This window comes from Piliocolobus tephrosceles, chromosome 4 (assembly GCF_002776525.5).
Source record: "Piliocolobus tephrosceles isolate RC106 chromosome 4, ASM277652v3, whole genome shotgun sequence".
Lineage (NCBI taxonomy): Eukaryota > Metazoa > Chordata > Mammalia > Primates > Cercopithecidae > Piliocolobus > Piliocolobus tephrosceles.
The window spans coordinates 144,026,717-144,046,139 of NC_045437.1; the positions used below are offsets into that span (position 1 = coordinate 144,026,717).

The window sequence follows — 19,423 nt, forward strand, 5'->3', positions numbered from 1 at the left end:
CCTTGTCTCCGCGTTGGTCCTAGCCCCATCAACGACTCTGCCGAGGTGGCTCAGACAAAGTTTGAACTGAATTAAGATGTCCTGGCCTGATCTGAATTTTGTCTGGCTCTGCTTCTGTCATTTGACAAAAAGAGGTTTTGGTCCTATGGAGGATGGTTCAGGCAGATGGTGTGTGGGAGCAGAAGTCTGGGACAGGAAGCAGAGACCCAGGCTGTGCAAGCAACCCTGGAAGGGTGACCATAGTGCTTCACCTCTTGGATCTCAATGTTCTCATCTGTAGATTTCAAGAACTGCCCTGGCTACTCGCTTTCACACCTTGCTTATCTACAGAAATAGTTCTTTCAGCATATTATTGAGGATGCAAGCATATAATACCAAGAATAATGAAGGAGGAGAGGCCTAGACACTATGGCCTCCCACTATAAGACTCCCGCCACACACACAGATGATGTCCTACGAAGAGGCTCTAAGGGTCCCTCCAAGTCAAAATGTTCCCTGATTTGATGTCACATCCATACACCACAGAACCTTTCCAAAGTGTTAGGTTAAACCACATGAGATTGCTGATATTTGACAGTTTTTGACTTGCAAAAATGGCAGTTTTGTGTTTCAGCCTAATAGTTTCATTCACAGTAGTGGCTAGGTGTGCTCATTCAGAAACCAAATTAACTGGCTTCAGATCCCAACCCCAGCTTATACTTTGTGTGACAGTGAACTGGATACTCTACCTGCCTCCACCTCCCCTGTAAAATGGGGCAAACAGAGGAATCTAGCTTGAAAGGTTAGTTACTGAGGGCGCTGGAGGAGATAACACCCTGGAGTTGGGTGGGGCAGGGAGTCAGGGATTCTAAACGCAGCGACTGGCACAGGAAGCTCTCCACGTATGTTTCCAGAAACAGCCTTAACAATTGCCTGTGGGCCTGACTCAGGGAATAGTGCCCAGATCTTCTTCCTGCCTGGCCTCAAAAGGCCAGAGCAGAAGAAAAACACAGTCAACGTGGTTTCCTAATCAGTCCATCCTGTCCTGTTTGAACCACCAAACTTCCCTCTTTGTCCTTGTGAGGGGAGTCACTGGGCAGCAGACAAGCCTTTACGTAGGCCTGGTACTGATGTTGGATTACCACGAGCGGCATTCAGCTCTCCATTCCCCCTGTCTTATCTGGGCAAAGCATTAGAGGCTCCATCCCCAGATACCTACACGGAGCCCTTCCCCATTAAGTGGTACATCATGGAATATGTCAGCCTGAATTAGCAGGCAGGTCTATCACATTAAGCTGAAGCTGTGGGCTGGCAGTTCCCACTCTGTAGTGCCTCTTATTCCTGGCTACATGCTCCCTTCCATGTCGCCATAGCCACAAGAAATCTCTACAGACAATGTACAGTAACCGAGAAGGCCCAGGGAAGAGTTTAGGAGGAGCCACAGGAAGTCCTGCGGTTCCATTTCTTTTGTGACCTTTGGGGTCCTGCTTTGAGCTCTGGTACCTCCTGACAGCAGAGGAACCAAGCAGCAACCAAAAGCTTCAAGTGGGGAGCTCCTTTGTGACAAACTATAAAAGCATGGCACACATTTCTGAAAGAACAGATGCCCTGTTCAAATACCATGAACACCTACAACACCTAATTGAGGTTTCTTAACCACTGCACTACTATGAGTACCGCTACCATTATAACTACCAGTAACTAGTTATTCCATAAATTCTCCTGGCAATTTATGTCACTTTCAGAGCATTTATCACTTCCTACCCTGTATGATATTTCAATGTGGTGTGGTGCAGTGGAAAGAACATGCACTTTCCAGTCCCCGTATTAAACCTGGCTATGCTTCCTATAGCTGGGCAACCCTGGGCCAGTGATGTAGCCTCTCTGTGCCTGAGTTTTCTCTTTGTATGAGTACCTATTTCACAGAGCTCTTGAAAGAATTACCTGAGATTATGTATGAAGAATTCTTGACACAGAGAAAATGCCCAATAAATATTTCGGTGTAGACTTTCTGAGGACAAAGTCACTTTTTTATCCATCACAATGCCTTAACTCAGGCCCGCCCTTAATTGATGTCCAAGAGTATATGATCTTCCCTTTAAAAATTCTACTTCATTCGTCCTTTAACTTGTTTTCCATTGTACATCCAGACTGATCTAATCAAAATCTGGATTTGATTATACCACAATCATTGCAAATCCTTTCATTTTTTACCCTATTCACTTGGAATAATGGCAAAACTTTTTGGGAGGTGTTGCCTCCTACCTACCCTGTTACCTCATCCCCCACAATAGCTCCCATCACTACTTCTGTCTCAACTACAGTGACCTACAATAGCTCCCATCACTACTTCTGTCTCAACTACAGTGACCTATCAGGTTTTCACTCTTGCCTTGTTCACCTCTACCGTGGGACCTTTGCACATCCCTCGGACACATTCTCCCTTCCCCTCCCCTCCTGGCCTGGTTAAATCCCTACCCATCTTTCACATTCCAACATACTCACACATTCTCGGGGAAGCCTCTTCAGTTCTCCCTGAGCAGGTTAAATCCCTCTTGGCAGTATATCCTCTCTTTTGCACACCTAGCCCTTTTAATTATGTCTGTCTCCCCTGACAAGAACAAGAATAATTATGTCTGTCTCCCCTGGTATATGATGCCAGGACTTGTGTCTGGTTCTGCTCACCAGTTGAACCCCCCAGGACTTTGTGTGGCACTCAGTAAATATTGTTGAAAGAGTGGGTAGGAGGTCAGCTCATCTCAACAAAACCCCAAACCACCCTTTGTGACAGTGAGGGCACAGGGAGCACGGTCACTGTTTCGCAGACAGTGCGATTCAGCTCGAGCTCAGGAGCAACAGGTTCACTGCCCAGACCTCATAGCCTGTTGGTTAGTGGTGAATCTGATCAGAACCCTGGTCTCCCAGTCCCTGCCACACACACTTAAGCTATAGGGCCATTGTCCATAACTGGGATGGGGGACCACAAAGACTTTCCCTCCCTTTCCTAGTATTCGGAGGACCCCTGACCCTTCTACAGCCACACCTCAAGTCACCTCTGGTTTCTGGGTTATCAAGTACCACCTCTGTCTAGAATTCTGTGTTTCCTCTGAATCATTGATTTGATTTAAAAACTCCCTCATAGGTGAGTTAAAGTCCCTCAAGTCTGCACTGGGAGAATTCTTTTTTCTAAAAGGTTAGGTTATGTTGGTGAGGTGACTGCACTTCAGAAAAGTTAACTTTTGCTTTTCTTCTCCTCGCCACCTGGGTTGAAGCCAATCCAGAAGTCAAAGTCTTAATCTACCACCTGGTATCAAATCAGTCGGGGCTCAGTTGCAAGAAAATGATTTGCTTGAAAAGAAAATAGCTTTGGTTATTTTATTATCTTGTTTCTATTAAGGGACCACACCTGTGTTGTGGGGTTTTCTTTGCCTTTGATTTTTTTTAGTCTGTTCCCTCTCGGGCATTTGTGCTCTTATTCTCTTTCTTTGGAGCCAGTTCACACAGAACACAAAGGAGGAAGAGTGATAGGTCTTTGTTCATGTTTGCCAGAAAGACAGTCATGTGTGGGGAACTATTTAGCTGCCGATTCTCTGATCCACCAGAAAGAAATCATTTAATCATGTGTTCTCACTCACTCATTCAAGAAATAGTTACTGAGAAGTTTTTATTTTTCAGTAAGGTGACCATATCATTAATGTCCAAGCTGGAACAGTTTTGCATGTAAAAGTGGACACTACCTGGTTCGCACTCTAAGGCAAATATAAACCAAGATTTTCTCAGGTCAATCAGATGTCGTTGGGTTCCCTATATATTAGTGGCTGAATCTGGACTATTAGAGTCTTGGGTGATGCCAAAGTTTCTCAGAATCCCCTTAAGGGTTAAGGACAAAGCCAGGAACGGGTGTAGGCTTCCAAAGGCATGAGATGAAAAGACATAAAAGATAAATTTAGATTAAAGTTTAACTAGACATTTCTAAAATTTTCCCACAACTTCCTTTTTAAAATAGATTTCATGTTTTTAAAAAAAATGGAAACATGTCTCTGGAAGGTAATGACTCCACAATGGAAGCCAAGTTCCCCTGAGATGAGGCTACCTGGAGGGGCTTAGAAAAATGTTTAGAATTGATAAAGAATGAGATTTCCCATCAGGGCTAAGTGATGCTGATATCTTTTGAAAGAGGAGAAACAGAAGGGAACAGGAACAGTGTGTGATTTGTTATTAGCCTCTTCTTTAACTTGGAGTTTCTTCAATGTGGCTATTATTTTGTGTGTGATAATAAATGACATTAGTATACACACTCTTTTCCTATGGAAGATCTTTGGTTCTGAAGTGATTTGTTTCTCTTGCATCCCAGGTGCCTGTCCTGAGACCCATGGACCTGATGGTAGAAGCCACCCCACGAAGAGTATTTGCCAACGCACACACATATCACATCAACTCCATATCCGTCAACAGCGACTATGAAACCTACATGTCCGCTGATGACCTGAGGATTAACCTATGGAACTTTGAAATAACCAATCAAAGTTTTAGTATCCTTTCTTTGTGACCAAGAATCAACTGGCCTGAATCAAGAGTATTCAGGTACGAGTGGGCTTGGGGAAAATATGGAATAGAAATGCAACACCTAGCATTTGTGGAGAACTTGCCCCTTTTAAAATGTACTGGCACCTATGAGACTCTTTAATTATAACAATAAAATTAGGGAAATACTCTTATTACAAGTGGCGAGCCAGGGCTAGCTCTGGATTGGGACTCTGAATCAATTCCTTCGTAGGGAGGCATTTATATGCCGTGAATTAAAATTAGAGGTGATTTTATCAACAATAGGATAAGACCATAGAGTTCAGATTCTTTCTCTGTTCCTTTCTCTGTTAAAGGATTCACAAATCTGTATGGACTGCATGGACCACAGACATACTGGTTTCCATTGTATCATAAGAGTGAAAATAATAGTGGCTGATATTTATCAAATTCCAAGCACTTGCACTGGGAACTTTAAGCATAGTATCACATTTTTTACCTCATTGAAGTATATTATGCATATAGAAAAGTACACATATTATAATTGTACAGTTTGATGAAATTTCACAGCTTCAACTCACCTATAACCAGCATGGACATCCAGAAACAGAACTTTACTAACAATTCTCAAGCCCCATCATGCCTCTTTATGTTAGTAACTTCTACCCCCAAGGACATATTTGATAAAACAACCCTGTAATGTAAGTATCATTATCTCCTGTTTAATTAAAATATAGAAAAGTCGGCTGGGAGCAGTGGCTCACGCCTGTAATCCCAGCACTTTGGGAGGCCTAGGTAGGTGGATTGCTTGAGGTCAGGAGTTTAAGACCAGCCTGACCAACATGGCAAAACCCCAACTTTACTAAAATTACAAAAAAGAAATTAACCAGGCGTGGTGGCATGCGCCTGTAGTCCCAGCTACTTGGGAGGCTGAGGCAGGAGAATCGCTTGAACTCAGGAGGCAGAGGTTGCAGTAAGCCGAGATTGTACCACTGCACTCCAGTCTGGGTGACAGAGCCAGACTCCATCTCAAAAATAAATAAATAAATAAAAATTTAAAATATATAGAAAAGTCAAAAAAAATGCTGAATAGCTAGGCCAGTATTTTCACCCCCACTATGTTGACCCGCTATTTCATAGTAAAAATTGGTCATTTATTGAATACCTATCATGTGCTCCATTCCTCACAAACTTGAGGCATGAGATTTATAAGGAATGGCACTGAACAACTCAGGCAACTGAACAATTGACCTAGGTATCAATATGGAGTTTTCTCTTCCACTTACCAGCCTCCCCTACTCTAACTCCATCTATCCATGAGCCCTGCCTCTAAAATACATGTCAAATCAACTCATATATCCCTATCTCCACTCCTACCTACCTACACTAGCATAAGCCACTGTTGTCTCTCACCTCTGTGAGTGCAGTAATCTCATCTGGTCTCCATTCGCTCTTGCTCTTTTATACAATATGGACCCTTCAACATGTAATTCAAATATCAATCCTTTCCTGATTTAAAAAAAAAAAAAAAATTCCAGTAGCTTCCCACTGAACTCAGAATAAAATCCAAGCTATTTAACTCAGCCTATAAGATTCTGGATGATCTGGAACCTGTCTCCATCTTTGATATCCAGTCATGTCACTCTTCCCTAATTCACTTTGTTTCAGCCAACTAATCACTTTTCTGTTCCTAAGTAAACCTTATTCTTCCATTCTTTGCATTTGCTGTTTCATCTTTCTAGAAAATTTTGCCCCTAGCATTCACATGGCTAGCTACATGCCACTATTCAGGCCCCAGAGGTACTTTTTCCCATTAACTCTTAGTATCTACCGATAACTCTCTATCCCTGTTATCATCATGGTACTTACCATGATTTGAAATTTTTTTATTTATGTATTTTTGGTTTCCTCATATTAGGATGTAAATTCTACAAGAGCAAGGGTTTTGTATGAACTATTGCTGTATTCCAGTATGTGGAACACTCTGACACATAGAAAATTATTGGACCTGTCAAGTTCGAAATAATAGTAGGTCATCAAAGTAGAGCTATCCAGTAGACAGTTGATCATAAAATCTAACCTGGAAATTTAATTTTAAGAGTTACAGTAAAGCTCCGAAAGTTTGTATATAGAATAGACCCCCATAATGGCTCAAACAAATAAAAGATTATTTTCCTGTAAAGTCTAATATTGATGATCCCCATCAGCAGGTAGCCTCCTCCAATCAGTAATTTGGAAACTCGGGCCTCTTTCATCTGCAGCTCCCCAATGTTACCATGTTTATAGCAGGACTGTAAAAGGGAAGGTCATGGAAGATCACAAGTGGGAGATTCCTCTGAGCCAGGCCCTAAAAAAGCATACATTCCATTGGTTAGAATTCAGCCACGTGGCTACCTCTTACTGCAAGGCAGCCTGGAAATTGTAGTCTGGCTGTGTGCCCAGGAAAAAAAAGACCCGGTTTTGGTACACAACTAGCTAGTCTCCACCACAGAGAGCACTCAGCAGTCTCCAAGGGCTTTCAGGGAAGGCAGCTTTAATCAGGTAGTGGCAATTATGAGATATATTTGGAGGCAATGAAAACTGACCATCAGGATCACGCCTGGCATCTTTTGTTGATCACGGAACAGACTCCACATGCTGTCTGGGCCTGCCTACAGATTTTGCCTGGCAGTGCAGCTGCTAATAGAATGAGTGTGGGTGGTGGTTCCCTTTCGCTCTATCTATTCCAAGAGCCAGAAATCTGCTCAGGCTCAGCTGGCTGTCACTCTGAGCTTCTGCTTCCCCAGTCTAGGTGACATGTTTTCTGAATTTTGCCTCTAGGCCTTCAAGGGGGAGGGGAGTTTCTTTAGGCATTTTGGGAGACAGATGCCTTGGGGAGAATGCAAAGGGGAAATATTAATAGTGCAGTTTAGGTTATATTCTGCAGATGTGTGACAGACTGCCAGATGCTGGCATACAAATGAGACCGTGCCATTCACCCTTAAAGCAGCCATATGTAAAATAATCATTGTCATCATGAGAACGGTGATAAGTGATATCTATATAGTTCTTTTTAACCAGACCGCCCTAAGCACTGAGCCTCTCATCACTGAAGTATAGCCACCTCTAGGGTAGGAAGCAGCCATCTTTCAAAACAGCTTCAGAAAAATACCAGCCACCAGGTAGGTCTCATTTCCACAATGCCCCTTATTCACAAAGGAGACAGAAGAAACATCGTTCAGGATGGAATAATGTGGGATTCCCAAAGCATAGTGTGGCTACTACTGGGAGTGGTAAGCAACGTGCTTCTAAGCAATACACTTTTTTGGTTTTTATATTGATGTATTTATTTAATGAATGTCAAAAAACACAACCATCATATCCTACAATTTCACAGATATTCAATAACTATTTGATTACAAAGTAAGTATATGTAAAGTATTGAGTAAATAGTGAGACAAGTGATCTGGAGATATGGTTAGAAAAAAGTCATGACTTCCTGTGACTGGCGTTTGGTGTGACTTTGGCATTATGGTTGAGAACTCAGTCTTTAGAATCCAACAAGTGACAGAGTTCGCACCAGCCCTACCACTTTCTGGCTGTATAAGCTTTAACATGTTTCTTAATTTATCCAAGCCTGCATTTCTCTATTTTGTCATCTGTAGAAAGCAGCTCTATCAAAGAGGATTGTGAAAATGAAATGCACACACACACACGCACACATTTAGGGCAGTACCTTGCTAAGCCAATGCTCAGTAAACAGGACTACCACAATCATGATAATTACGGAGAGAAACAAGGAAACTAGAAAAGTTGAACATTAGAATGGTAGCTTTTATTCTGCTAAATTTATTATCTGGATCATCTTTTCAATTCTAGACTCTTCCTTTGGCTCTGCAGTTGGGTGTCCTTTGCAAGATGTCGCCCTCTACTTACTAGATGTTTGCAGGAACGCTGAGGTCTAGGGCCTTGTGTTTAGCAGCAGATCAGAGCAAGGCATTGCTAAACCTCATGATACCTGGTCATGAATTCTCTCCCTTCCATCCGTAGCCAGTCTGTCCTTGTCTTGTGTAACAGGTTCTCACATAAACAGTCAAACTTTGGTCTTAATAGGCTAACTACATCAGGACCATAATAAGTCATTAATAGATTAGTAGTTTTCTAGGACAAGAGACAATAGTATAAATGAAAATTTATATTAAAATATGTTGCTTCTTTATGAAAACTATGGTATACCTAGAATCCTTTGAACTCTTTTCTCAGGACTAAGAATGAATTGACCTGAGTTCTTACCTTGTCCGACATGGGATCTATTAAATAGACCCATAACGAGTAAAAATAAAGACTAGCCCTCAACAACGATAAATTGAGCACCTAGTTTGTGCCAGGCACGAAAATGAGAAAAAACAAATTTGCCACTTTCAGGGTAATGTTCATCAAATATACTGAGTATATAATTACAAACAGATAATTTCTGTGAAGATAGGGAATATGGTTCTATGAATGCATTTTTTTAAATCGTGCTATAGACCAGGGAAGGCTTTGCTGAAGAATTGATTAAGATCTGAAAGAGGAAGAGTATGAGCTAACTCGGCAAAGAGGTGTGGAGAGAGGTGTTCGGTGTGTACAGAGGTCCTGTGGCAGGAGAGAGTAAGACATGTTGGAGGAACTCTAAGAAGGCCAGTATTTTTGAAGCCCAGAGAGTGAAGTGGAGCATGGTGTAAGCAAGGCTGGGAACGGTAGCAGAAGCTTCACCTTTCAGAAGTCCAGTCTCTGAACATGAGACAGAGGAATTATCTGGGAGAAGCCAACTGGACTCTAGGGGTATTTCAACTTTGACCTTGGTCCTAACAACCCTGTACAGCAGCTTCATTTTATTTGTCAACCAAACCGAGGCCCTATTAGAGTCAATTCCCTAATTAAGAGACCACATAGCCTCAACTCTTGGCTTCCGGGTTCTAGCACTCATTACTAACATGGACAGCAGCTTCCTTTTAATTCAGTGGGATTCTGCCAGGTAGGCTTCCAGGGGAGCTGTGGGGTCTAGTACAAGTTTCTCCCCTCTTGTTTCTTCAGTGGCTTTCACCCTGCCCAATAGATATTTAATATGACACCATGTGTCTCTTTGTCAGTCTCCTCATATTGAGCCTAGGAATTGGCAAACACTCCATGAATATTTACACATTGGCTTTTTTTTTTAAGCTCTTAAGAGAGGAATATCCCTTGGAGTCCTCTTTGGAGATTTCCAGTGTCTCATCATCAAGCAACATGTCCTTTCAGCAAATAAGATCTTTATGCTTCATAATCATTGCTTAATATCCAAAGATTAAATTTAGACCATGGAAAGAAAAAAAGACCTCAAAGCAACTCATGTCCCTAAAAGGAAATCAAACTCATCAAACAAATATGCTGTGTTCACACAAAGATATTACTATTTTCTACCTTCTGTATCGGCAGACTTTAAGTGGGATATGAAAAGCCTCAGCTGCTTTTGAATGTGGGTACTTTACCCTGGTAAACATAGATTCCGCTCTTCAACTTGGCCAATGTTTATAATACTCAGCCCTGCAGAAAAGCGTCCTACTTGGCTCCCCTATCCTCAATTGGCTTAGACAGGAATTGGGGAAATATGCATGTCAGTACTAGCAAAATCAGCAGCAGTGGGACAGAGGCATATGAAAGTCACCTCATAAAGGCAATGCATATAAACGCTATCCTTGGAGAAATATGTGTTTCCTTCAGAAGGAGGAATATTCACACCAGTGTAAAACCACTTAATAAATTATCTTTTCCATTATCTTGTTTGATAAACAAAATTCTTAGAGGCTGATAGGGTTATACCCATTTATAGGCAAAGAAATAGGAACCCAGAGAGAGAAAATGACTTTCCCAAATTCTCTTAGCAACATGAGAGTAGAATCAAAACTGAATCCCAATCTCTGGGCCCCATTTTGTTACAATCACAATATTTTTCACAATATTATCTCGAACTTTACCCATCGAGATGAGGTTCCTGGTCTCCCAACTCTCTCAAAGATGATTTTAAGCCAGGAAAACTGCTAATTTTTAATGCTTTTTGCTTTCTTTGTTTAATAATATGTATTCATTGTAGAGATTTGGGGAAAATGAAATGACCAATAATCTCACTACCAATTTTGCTGTCTATACATTGGATATGCATCACAGTTTTAACTTAATGCTAGCTAATTCAACAATGTGGGTTCAGGGGAAAATAAAAGAAATTTAAAGAGCCAAAAACAATTTAAAACTCCTGATTTACCCAAGAATCTTTCTTCTTCTTCTTTTTTTTTTTTTTGGCAACTTTCCTAAGGAAAGAAGTTCAGGTTCCTAATCCACTTTTTTTTGCATTAGGACATTCCTTTTATTGATATTATTTTTAATACAAATCATACATTAATACAAGTTATTTTTTGGTAAATTACTTTAGCAATAAACAATTCACCTCTTACTCTGCTAAAAGGTTAGAACAGGGGTTGGCAAACTATGCTCCCAGACCAAATCTATCCCGAAGTGTTTTTGTAAGTAAAGTTTTACTGGAACACAGCCACGCTCTTTCAGTTACATATTATCTGTGGCTGCTTTCCTGCTGCAACTGCAAAGTTGAATAGTTGTGACGAAGGCCCAAAAGGCTGAAAATATTTGCTACGTGGTCCTTATGGAAGCTCGCCTAGGTTAGGATATGGACTCTCACAGTTTTCTATTCATTTATATATCAGGCATATTCACAGACTATTTTATTTTGTATATAGTTGGGATTATACCATACGCATTTTTCTTTTTAAAACAATCTTATTTCCACAGGCTTTGGGGAACAGCTGATATTTGGTTACATGAGTAAGGTCTTTAGTGGTGATTTGTGACATTTTGGTGCACCCATCTCCTGAGCGGTATACACTGAACCCAGTTTGTCGTCTTTTATCCCTCACCTCCTTCCCACCCTTTCCCCCTGAGTCCCCAAAGTCCATTGTGTCATTCTTATGCCTTTGCATCCTGATAGCTTAGCTTCCACTTATGAGTGGGAACATACAACGCCAAGAACCTTCCTTCTATTCAATCTAGGACATATAGAGACATGATTTCCCTCTCCCTTTCCTGCTTTTACTGCTTAGTAGTTATCACTGCCTAATATACTGTGTATTATACTCATTTACCTTGTTTATTGACTGTTCCCTACTAGAATATAGGCTCCATGGATCAGGGGGGTTTGGGGTCTGCTTTGGTCGCTACTGTATCTCCTGCACCCAGAAGAGTACTGTCAGGGTGTAGATTGGAAACACTTGTAGAATAAATGAAGAACTAAATGAGTGAAAATGGGCCCTTCTCTCTCTTTCTCTCTGTCTCTCTGTCTCTCTGTCTCTCTCTCTCTCTGTCTCTCTCTCTCTCTCTCTCTCTGTGTGTGTGTGTGTGTGTGTGTGTGTGTGTGTGTGTGTGTAATTTATGTGGTCGTGGTCAGACTCTATATACTTTGTACCTAAGTTTCCTTACCCAAAATAATACACATGTTAAGTATGGAACGTATCCTAAGTTTTTGTTTTATTTTTCAATATAGGGTCTCTCTCTGTTACCCAGGCTGGAGTGCAGTGGCACGATTACCACTCACTGCAGCTTCAACCTCCCAGGCTCAATCAATCCTCCTGCCTCAGCCTCCCCAGTAGCTGGGACTACAGGTGCATGCCACCACACCTGGCTAATTTTTGGTATGTTTGGTAGAGATAGGGTTTCACCACGTTGCCCAGGCTGGTCTGAAATTCCCGGGCTCAAATGGTCCACCCACCTTGGCCTCCCAACTTGTTAGGATTACAGGCGTGAGCCGCCATGCCTGGCCCTAAGATTTTTTCCTGCCTGAAATACAACTTCATTAAAAGAAAATGTGGAAATAGTACTGATCATTGAAATCAAAAGAAAAACCATTCGTAAACCCACCCCGATAGAACTATCACGAATGTTTTGGTGTCTTCCCATTTAGCTCATCATTTTCAGAGTATAAGTTTTAAATAACATCATCATACTATCATTAGAATTTTGTGCACTATGGTTTTTACAGACTTGGAAATTTCACTGCAAAAACAACGTAAGGAGATATATAAAAATTCATCTAATCACTTCCTTATTCTGTATATTTATTTAAGTTGTCAGTATTTTTCTAATATCACACTGGACTTTTGTTTTCATAAAAAGCTTTTTCTAAACTTGGGATTAGGAAATGATATTTGAGTGGCCCCCATGCTACCTCCTACCATCCTGCCATGACCCTCTCCATTCCCTCATCCCACCGCTGATGAACCATTTATGGCTCTGGCTTCTCATTTGTTTGAAGTGGATCCCTTAAGGAGTGACCTCCTGGTGTCTTCAATTATTATTTTAAATGATGCCTCAGGCCACTGCCTGGCACAGCGGTGCCCTCACCTTCCCCTCTTCTGCCTTCCAAGCATGGAGCTCAGCTGCCAAGCTGGCTATGCCCCCCCCCCCCCCCCCCCCCCCCCGTCCTCAGAGCTGCCTCCAGAGTCCCAGCAGAGAGCCAGATTAACCCCTTTTGTTAGCAGATGTAATTTGCCTGGGCTCAGCATTAATAAGAAATGCCGTAAGCGGTCAGGTCAAGAAGAACAGATCTGTCAAGCCCCAGGGTTAATTTAATAGCAATCTGTTGGCTGTCGGGGTTGTATATTAGCCATGAATTCAATGCTCTGTTTTGCTTTTGCCATCTAGTTATTTGGGACAACAGGGACATAATTTGGATAGAGAGCTCTAAAGGATTAAAAAAAAAGAAAATTGACTGTCAAAATGCATCATTCCATTTTCAAGATTATACGTGGAGCCACGCGTTGCTCATCTTCTTTCTCCTTCCCTCCCAACATGAAGGGCAAAATTACATATGCTGAAAACATGGATTGCCCCTTAGAGCCGTGCAGGGGAAAATGCCCGGGTTTCTAGGGGATACAGATGTCGAATATCCTCTCCCATCATCCCCATAAGTCATTTAACTTTTAGCAACTAGACTTCTCTCAAATGTTTCTAGAACTCACCAAATCCTCCAACAGGTAAAAATCCAAACAATCCCTTGTCAGGATTTTGTCCCAAATTCTGCTTCAAAAAAACCAAAATCTTAGAGCACATAAAAATTCTGGTTCTGGAAAATTCAATCACCAAAGTGGTAGGTAAATTAAGAGAGTGCAAGCCTAAAGCCAGAAGAGATGGGGCTGCCCTCTCAGATTAGCTGGGGGTCTTTTCAAGAGAACCAAAATTGTCACATTTTGGCCAGCTTTGTGAGGCCATTCCTCAAAGGAGGCAGAGGGGCATGGTAAGAAAGAACCCAGGCTCCGGAGTCAGACAAGCTTGGGTTCAAATCCCAGCTCTGCCCACTGTGTCACATAACCTCAAGTAATGTATCTGAGTTCCCTCGGCTGTAAAATGGAGCTGTTAATAGTTCTGCCCTCATAAGGCTGAGACGAGGGGCAAGGCGGACAACACATGGAAAGTGTTAGCACAGGGCAGACCTGGCCCCTGATCTGCATTAGCTACTGGCCATATCTTTCTCTTAAATTCAGAGTGATTAAAAAGAGGGATAATCGTGGTTTCTTCCTGGAACCCCTTTGAGTCAAACCAAACAAGCCCTCTACTCAAAAAGGAAGACTGAGACCTGCCGGGGGTAGGAAGCCAAAGGCTTGGGGATGAGGGCTGGGAGGTGGGTAGGCTTGGAAGGTCCAGTGAGAGAAGGAAAGATCCAGAGATGGCAGCTCTAGGCAGATATCGTGGGCACAGCCCCACTGGCGTCCTTGATGGCGGAGGATGTTCCTGCTTTCATAGACATGTTTAGGCACTTTGTTTTTGCACATTCTGACTTTGGGGCTTTATTTTTAGGTGGGAAAAAATAACTGTAGCTGTAGCACCTCCCCCTCCCACACAGCGAAGATCCCTTCCAGTTCAGCTTGTTTTTAGAGCTATACTGGTAGAGGTTGAGAAAGCTGACACCAGATTTTCTTTCCCTATTTTGAGAAAAAAGAAACATGTTCACTGGCACCGTGGGGTATCAAGCCTCGCTCTGGAGGATGAGGAAATCTAACAGCAGCTGAACACTAACCTCTGTTTACCCAACGCCATGTCATGGCCATAAAGCCCAGGGCATGGGTCAGTGGCTGAGAGAGCACCAGAGCTGCAGCCTGGAGCCTCCTCCTGAGGGGCACAGGCTCTTGCTCCAAAGCATGTGGTGCTAACTGCAATCATATTTATAACTCTGGCAGAAGTTGAGTTGAAAGGTAGTATTTTGTGAAGCCAGGAGACCCACATGCCCCGGAGACCCAAGTAATATTTGCATCTGGGTTTGGTGGGAGAAATTGTAGTAACATGTTAGCTCAGTCTCAAGCCAATTTTAGAAAGAACCCAACAGGGTTTATAAGAGATAATAAACGGGAAAGAGGCACAACCAAATACAAAGCCATTGTTGCAACAAATTGCGTGTTGAAATGTTGTAGCAGGAGCATAGGTGATGTTTGATCATAGATGATTACTTTGTTAGTGCTAGCGGGACTAAAAATATCAGTGCATTTTCTTGTACCACATCTAAACTCCAAGGAGGGGACTATGCTACCAGGTTAATGAAGAACATGCAAGACTTTCATCCATCTCAGTCTAATGGGGCAGTTATATCAAGTTATTGCTTGTTGATTCAATACATTGTTGTCCAAAATGTGGTGCATAAACTCCTGGTACACTCATTTGCAACTATTTTGTATGTTATATAAAATATATATAATATATCTACACGTAAATGCAATATATATTAATATATTGATTTTTGTGCATATTACTTAAAGTGTAGCTACCTTATTAAACCCATGATTTTATGAATATTGGGTTACTGTTTAGATAAAGCTAAGTAAAGAAAACAGTGAATCAATTTAAAGTTGATCTGAAAGAAAAATGTCAAGTTGTCAAGTAAAATATACTACCTGATGAGGCACAGATAAGGGCACAAAAATCACAAAGGTGGCTCACAAGTGGGAAAACTCTAGGAAAAGTGGGAGTCCTGTTGGTCAGCTTCCCTGTGTAACAGCATCCACATCACAAGGCTCATTCTTTGCAGGATGTTGCTGGGTCCTCAGACAGTGCCTTGGCCCGTCTGTGTCCTGATCCCCCAAGCTCTGGAGGTGTGAAGGGATCTGTACAAACCCACTCCTTCACTCATGCCAGACATCCTACAGAAGGGGTTTGTTTTCACTGAGTCACCTTCGTAAATAAAAGAGTAAATGTTTCATTCCAATATACAAGGATATGGTCTTTAAAAAACAGAGGTATAATTCTTGATCAGAAAGGGAAATACAGAGAAGAAAAAACCCAGATGATAAGACTAAGGATATTTTCCATGGGACCCTAAAAATTTCCAACTAGATGGCTTCTTTCTGATACTTAAATCTCCCTTACAAGCTGAAAAGCAGATCACAACTTACAGAGACTAGAAGTCTTATATATCATACATGAGAGAAATTTTGCATAATTATGAAAGAGCACAGACTTTGCACCTGGGATGAAATCCTAGTGTTGTCATTTAGCCATGTGACTTGAGGCAAGTTACTTGATGCACTTAGAGCATCCGTTTCCACCCCTGAAAAAATGAGGATAAGGAAAATGCTGATTATATAGAGTTCTTGTAAGGATTAAATGAGATAAAGTACATGATATGCTTTGCACAGTGAATGGCCTATAGCTAGTGCTAAATTATTGGTGGCAGCTATTATTATTATCATCAACATATTTTAAAGAAGGGCTTAGGGATTTCATGAAAGAGAGTGTGCACTCTATTATTATAGATATCACTTACCAGCCCAAGAATCCAGTTAAGGAATCAGACAAAATGAATTATTTGGTTATAATAGGACTAGTACCTTAATCATTATTATAAAATGAGAAGCAAAATCTTTGCAACTTGGTACATTTTAGCCTGATTGCACAAGCAGTTAACTTTAGTCATGAGTGGATGTCTTTTACATGTTTTTGGAGGATAAAACACAAATGAGGAGTCAAGAGACCAAGTTCTAATGCTGCCTCTGACTACTGGGTAACCCTGAGCTGTTAAAGTTCCTGAGGCTCATCTGCCTGGGACAAGTTTATGATGAGGATCCATCATGTGCATAGCAAATCTTCACATATTGCACTAATGTAAGATGGTGCCATTGCTAATTCTTCCCTTCCCCAAATTCCTGCCTCCTCCTGGTTTCTTCCTTGACTCGTCTGTGCCAGATATCGTGGACATTAAGCCAGCCAACATGGAGGAGCTCACGGAGGTGATCACAGCAGCCGAGTTCCACCCCCATCATTGCAACACCTTCGTGTACAGCAGCAGCAAAGGGACAATCCGGCTGTGTGACATGCGGGCATCTGCCCTGTGTGACAGGCACACCAAATGTGAGTAGCAGCTGAAGGAAGCGGGGGGGAGGGGGACATGGCCACTGGCTCCAACATGCAGGGGGAGGGCCTGGAAGCTTATGATCTCCCTTTCTACACCAGACACACTAGGAGTAAAGAAACTACAAGTGGGAGCCAGCTCCGTATTTTATATTTCAGTAAAGATGAACATTCACGTTCGATTCCAAAACATCCAGAGATGAAAATAAATAAGACATGACCTTCATCAGAAAAGGGTTTAAATAACAGTGTGATGTGATCCAAATTATGGGAGAATGACTTTGAGGAATAGCAGGGAGAACAGTTAGGAGACCATTGAAGGGTGACCTGGACAAAGTGGTGAGTGGAAATTGAGAGGGTAGATGGGTTCCGGACACATCTTTTTTTTTTTTAATCTATGTAACCTGCACAGTACTGCACGGATCTTGGCAATAAAGTTAACAGGACTTGCTGAACTGCGTAGGAGGCTGAGAACATAAAAGGCATCTAGAACAGCAGCTGGGGGAAGGAACTGGTGGCTTCTTGGAGAGATTGTGACTATAGGATGCCAGAGCCACGTCATAACGACCATGGTTTTTAAAACCCGAATTTTTTTCATCAGAGTCAGTGAACGGCCATAATAGTAACCAGAGGAGTAATATGATCAGAATTAGTTGTTAGGGAAATTGTTCAGACAGAAGGCAGAAGGATAAAGGTTAAATTCTGGCTGAGAGAACAAAGAAACAAGGAGACAGTTTAGGAAGCCACTATAATATAGATAAGCACTTCTTAACAGTACACCGTTGAATCTTGTGCTACCTAGTTTCTTGTTTGGGGGAAGGGGCTGTCCTGTACATTGGAGGATGTTTAGCAGCATCTGTGGCCTTACCCACTAGATGTCAATAACACAAGCCCAGTTATGATAACCAAAAATGTCTCCAGACATTGTGAAATATCCTGTTGGTGAAAACATTACTCCCAGTTGAGAACCACTGATCTAAACTACAATTCATTCAGTCACAGATACAGCATGATATTCTTGTATCTACAATGTATTTGTTACAATAAAGAACTCTGAGTGGTACAGTGGAAAGGTAAGACTTATATCCTATGCTCAAGGAATTTAAATTTTGGCTAATGAGGTGAGATGCACCCAAGAAGCATTTCAGGAACAATGTATAAGGCAGTTCAGTTTTAATACTCAAGTGAATGGTGGAGATAATTATGAGTTAGGCCATTCAGAGGGGGTTTAGACGTTCGAAACAGACCTCACAGGGAAAGCAGAGGCTGAGTAGATGAGTGTTGAAGTACAAGTAGGATTTGGTTAGGTGGGAGACAGAAAGAAGAGTATTGTTGGCAGCAAGCACAGAATGGGCAAAATTCTGAAGTTACTAAAGTAATGGAACTTTTGAAGAGTGTTAAATAAAAAGTGTCAGGCTTGGGGGAAAGGGGAATCTGGGGTTAATGAGGTAAATAGGGATGATGGTTTATATCAGGTTGATCCTTGAAGATCAGATTCCAAAGTTTATGCTGTCGTGTATTCATGCATTCAGTGAGTACTTATTTTATACCCAGAGTCTGGTTCCCATAGTATCCAGTCCTTCTTAAGCTGTTCTACCAAACACAGTTGTGGTGGGGCCAAGCCATGAGCCCTGCTGCCACGGAAGGAGGGCACAGAGAGGAATCCTGTTCCCCCGTGTGCTCTGGGTTGGCCCAACCTACCAGCAAAGGTAAAACAGCACATGCCTGGCAGAGACTGGCAACCCTGGGGGAGGTGCTGACGACAAGAGATTTTCTTTGAAGCCTTACTTTTCTTTCTAAAATTTCATGTGAGTTTTACATTTCACCCCCATATAATATCTATTTTCACTTTAATTTAATAATTACATTTCTATCCTCCACTCTCAAATTTCAAACAAAGTTGATGTTTCTAAAAGATGTAACATTTATCATATGGCTTCCTGTACTTTCTAGTATACCCCATATCCTCCCGTCTTCCTAACCCGCAAGGATATATACAGGTACCTCAGTTGGAGAAGCACAGTTTCTAGTATGTGGGAAGTAATTTGTGATCATTTAGCTAGACAGTAGATTTAATAATAATTGTGTTTTATGGAAGATTAACACAGTGGTCATGTGAAGAAAGGTATGAAAGTTAGAAGGTTTTGCTTTAGTCTCAATGCGAGGATAGTTTGGAACCTAGATAAAGAATGGTGGCTATAGAAATCCAAAGAAAGAGAAGGGGGAAAATGAACATTTTCTTTTAAAATAACTATGGGTGTTATAAATGACGTTAGTGACATTAAAGGTTGGCATTCATCATACGTGGATGTGATATGAATTATTCAGTGTCATTCCCCTCTAGATAGTAAACTCCTTGAGGATGAGAACTGAATCTGATTTAGTCACATTGTATGACCCCCTGACACATAAGCAGGGGTCAGGAAATATTTAATAAATGTGTGCCTAAGGGTAGACATAAATAACAAGTGGGAATGGGGATGGATGGAAAGTCTCTAACTCCCTCCCAGAGAGTGAAAGG

General features: G+C 41.7%; 1 protein-coding gene across 3 annotated transcripts in view; it reads left to right on the plus strand.

Moving 5' to 3' along the window:
- Positions 1-19,423, plus strand: part of PPP2R2B (protein phosphatase 2 regulatory subunit Bbeta) — a 304,107-nt gene that overhangs the window by 231,822 nt on the left and 52,862 nt on the right. For all 3 annotated transcript variants that reach the window (XM_023226909.2, XM_023226908.2, XM_023226910.2), the window contains 2 exons: positions 4,334-4,511; positions 16,738-16,902. In XM_023226909.2, the coding sequence (XP_023082677.2) occupies positions 4,334-4,511; positions 16,738-16,902 (343 nt within the window). The remainder of the gene's footprint in view (positions 1-4,333; positions 4,512-16,737; positions 16,903-19,423) is intronic.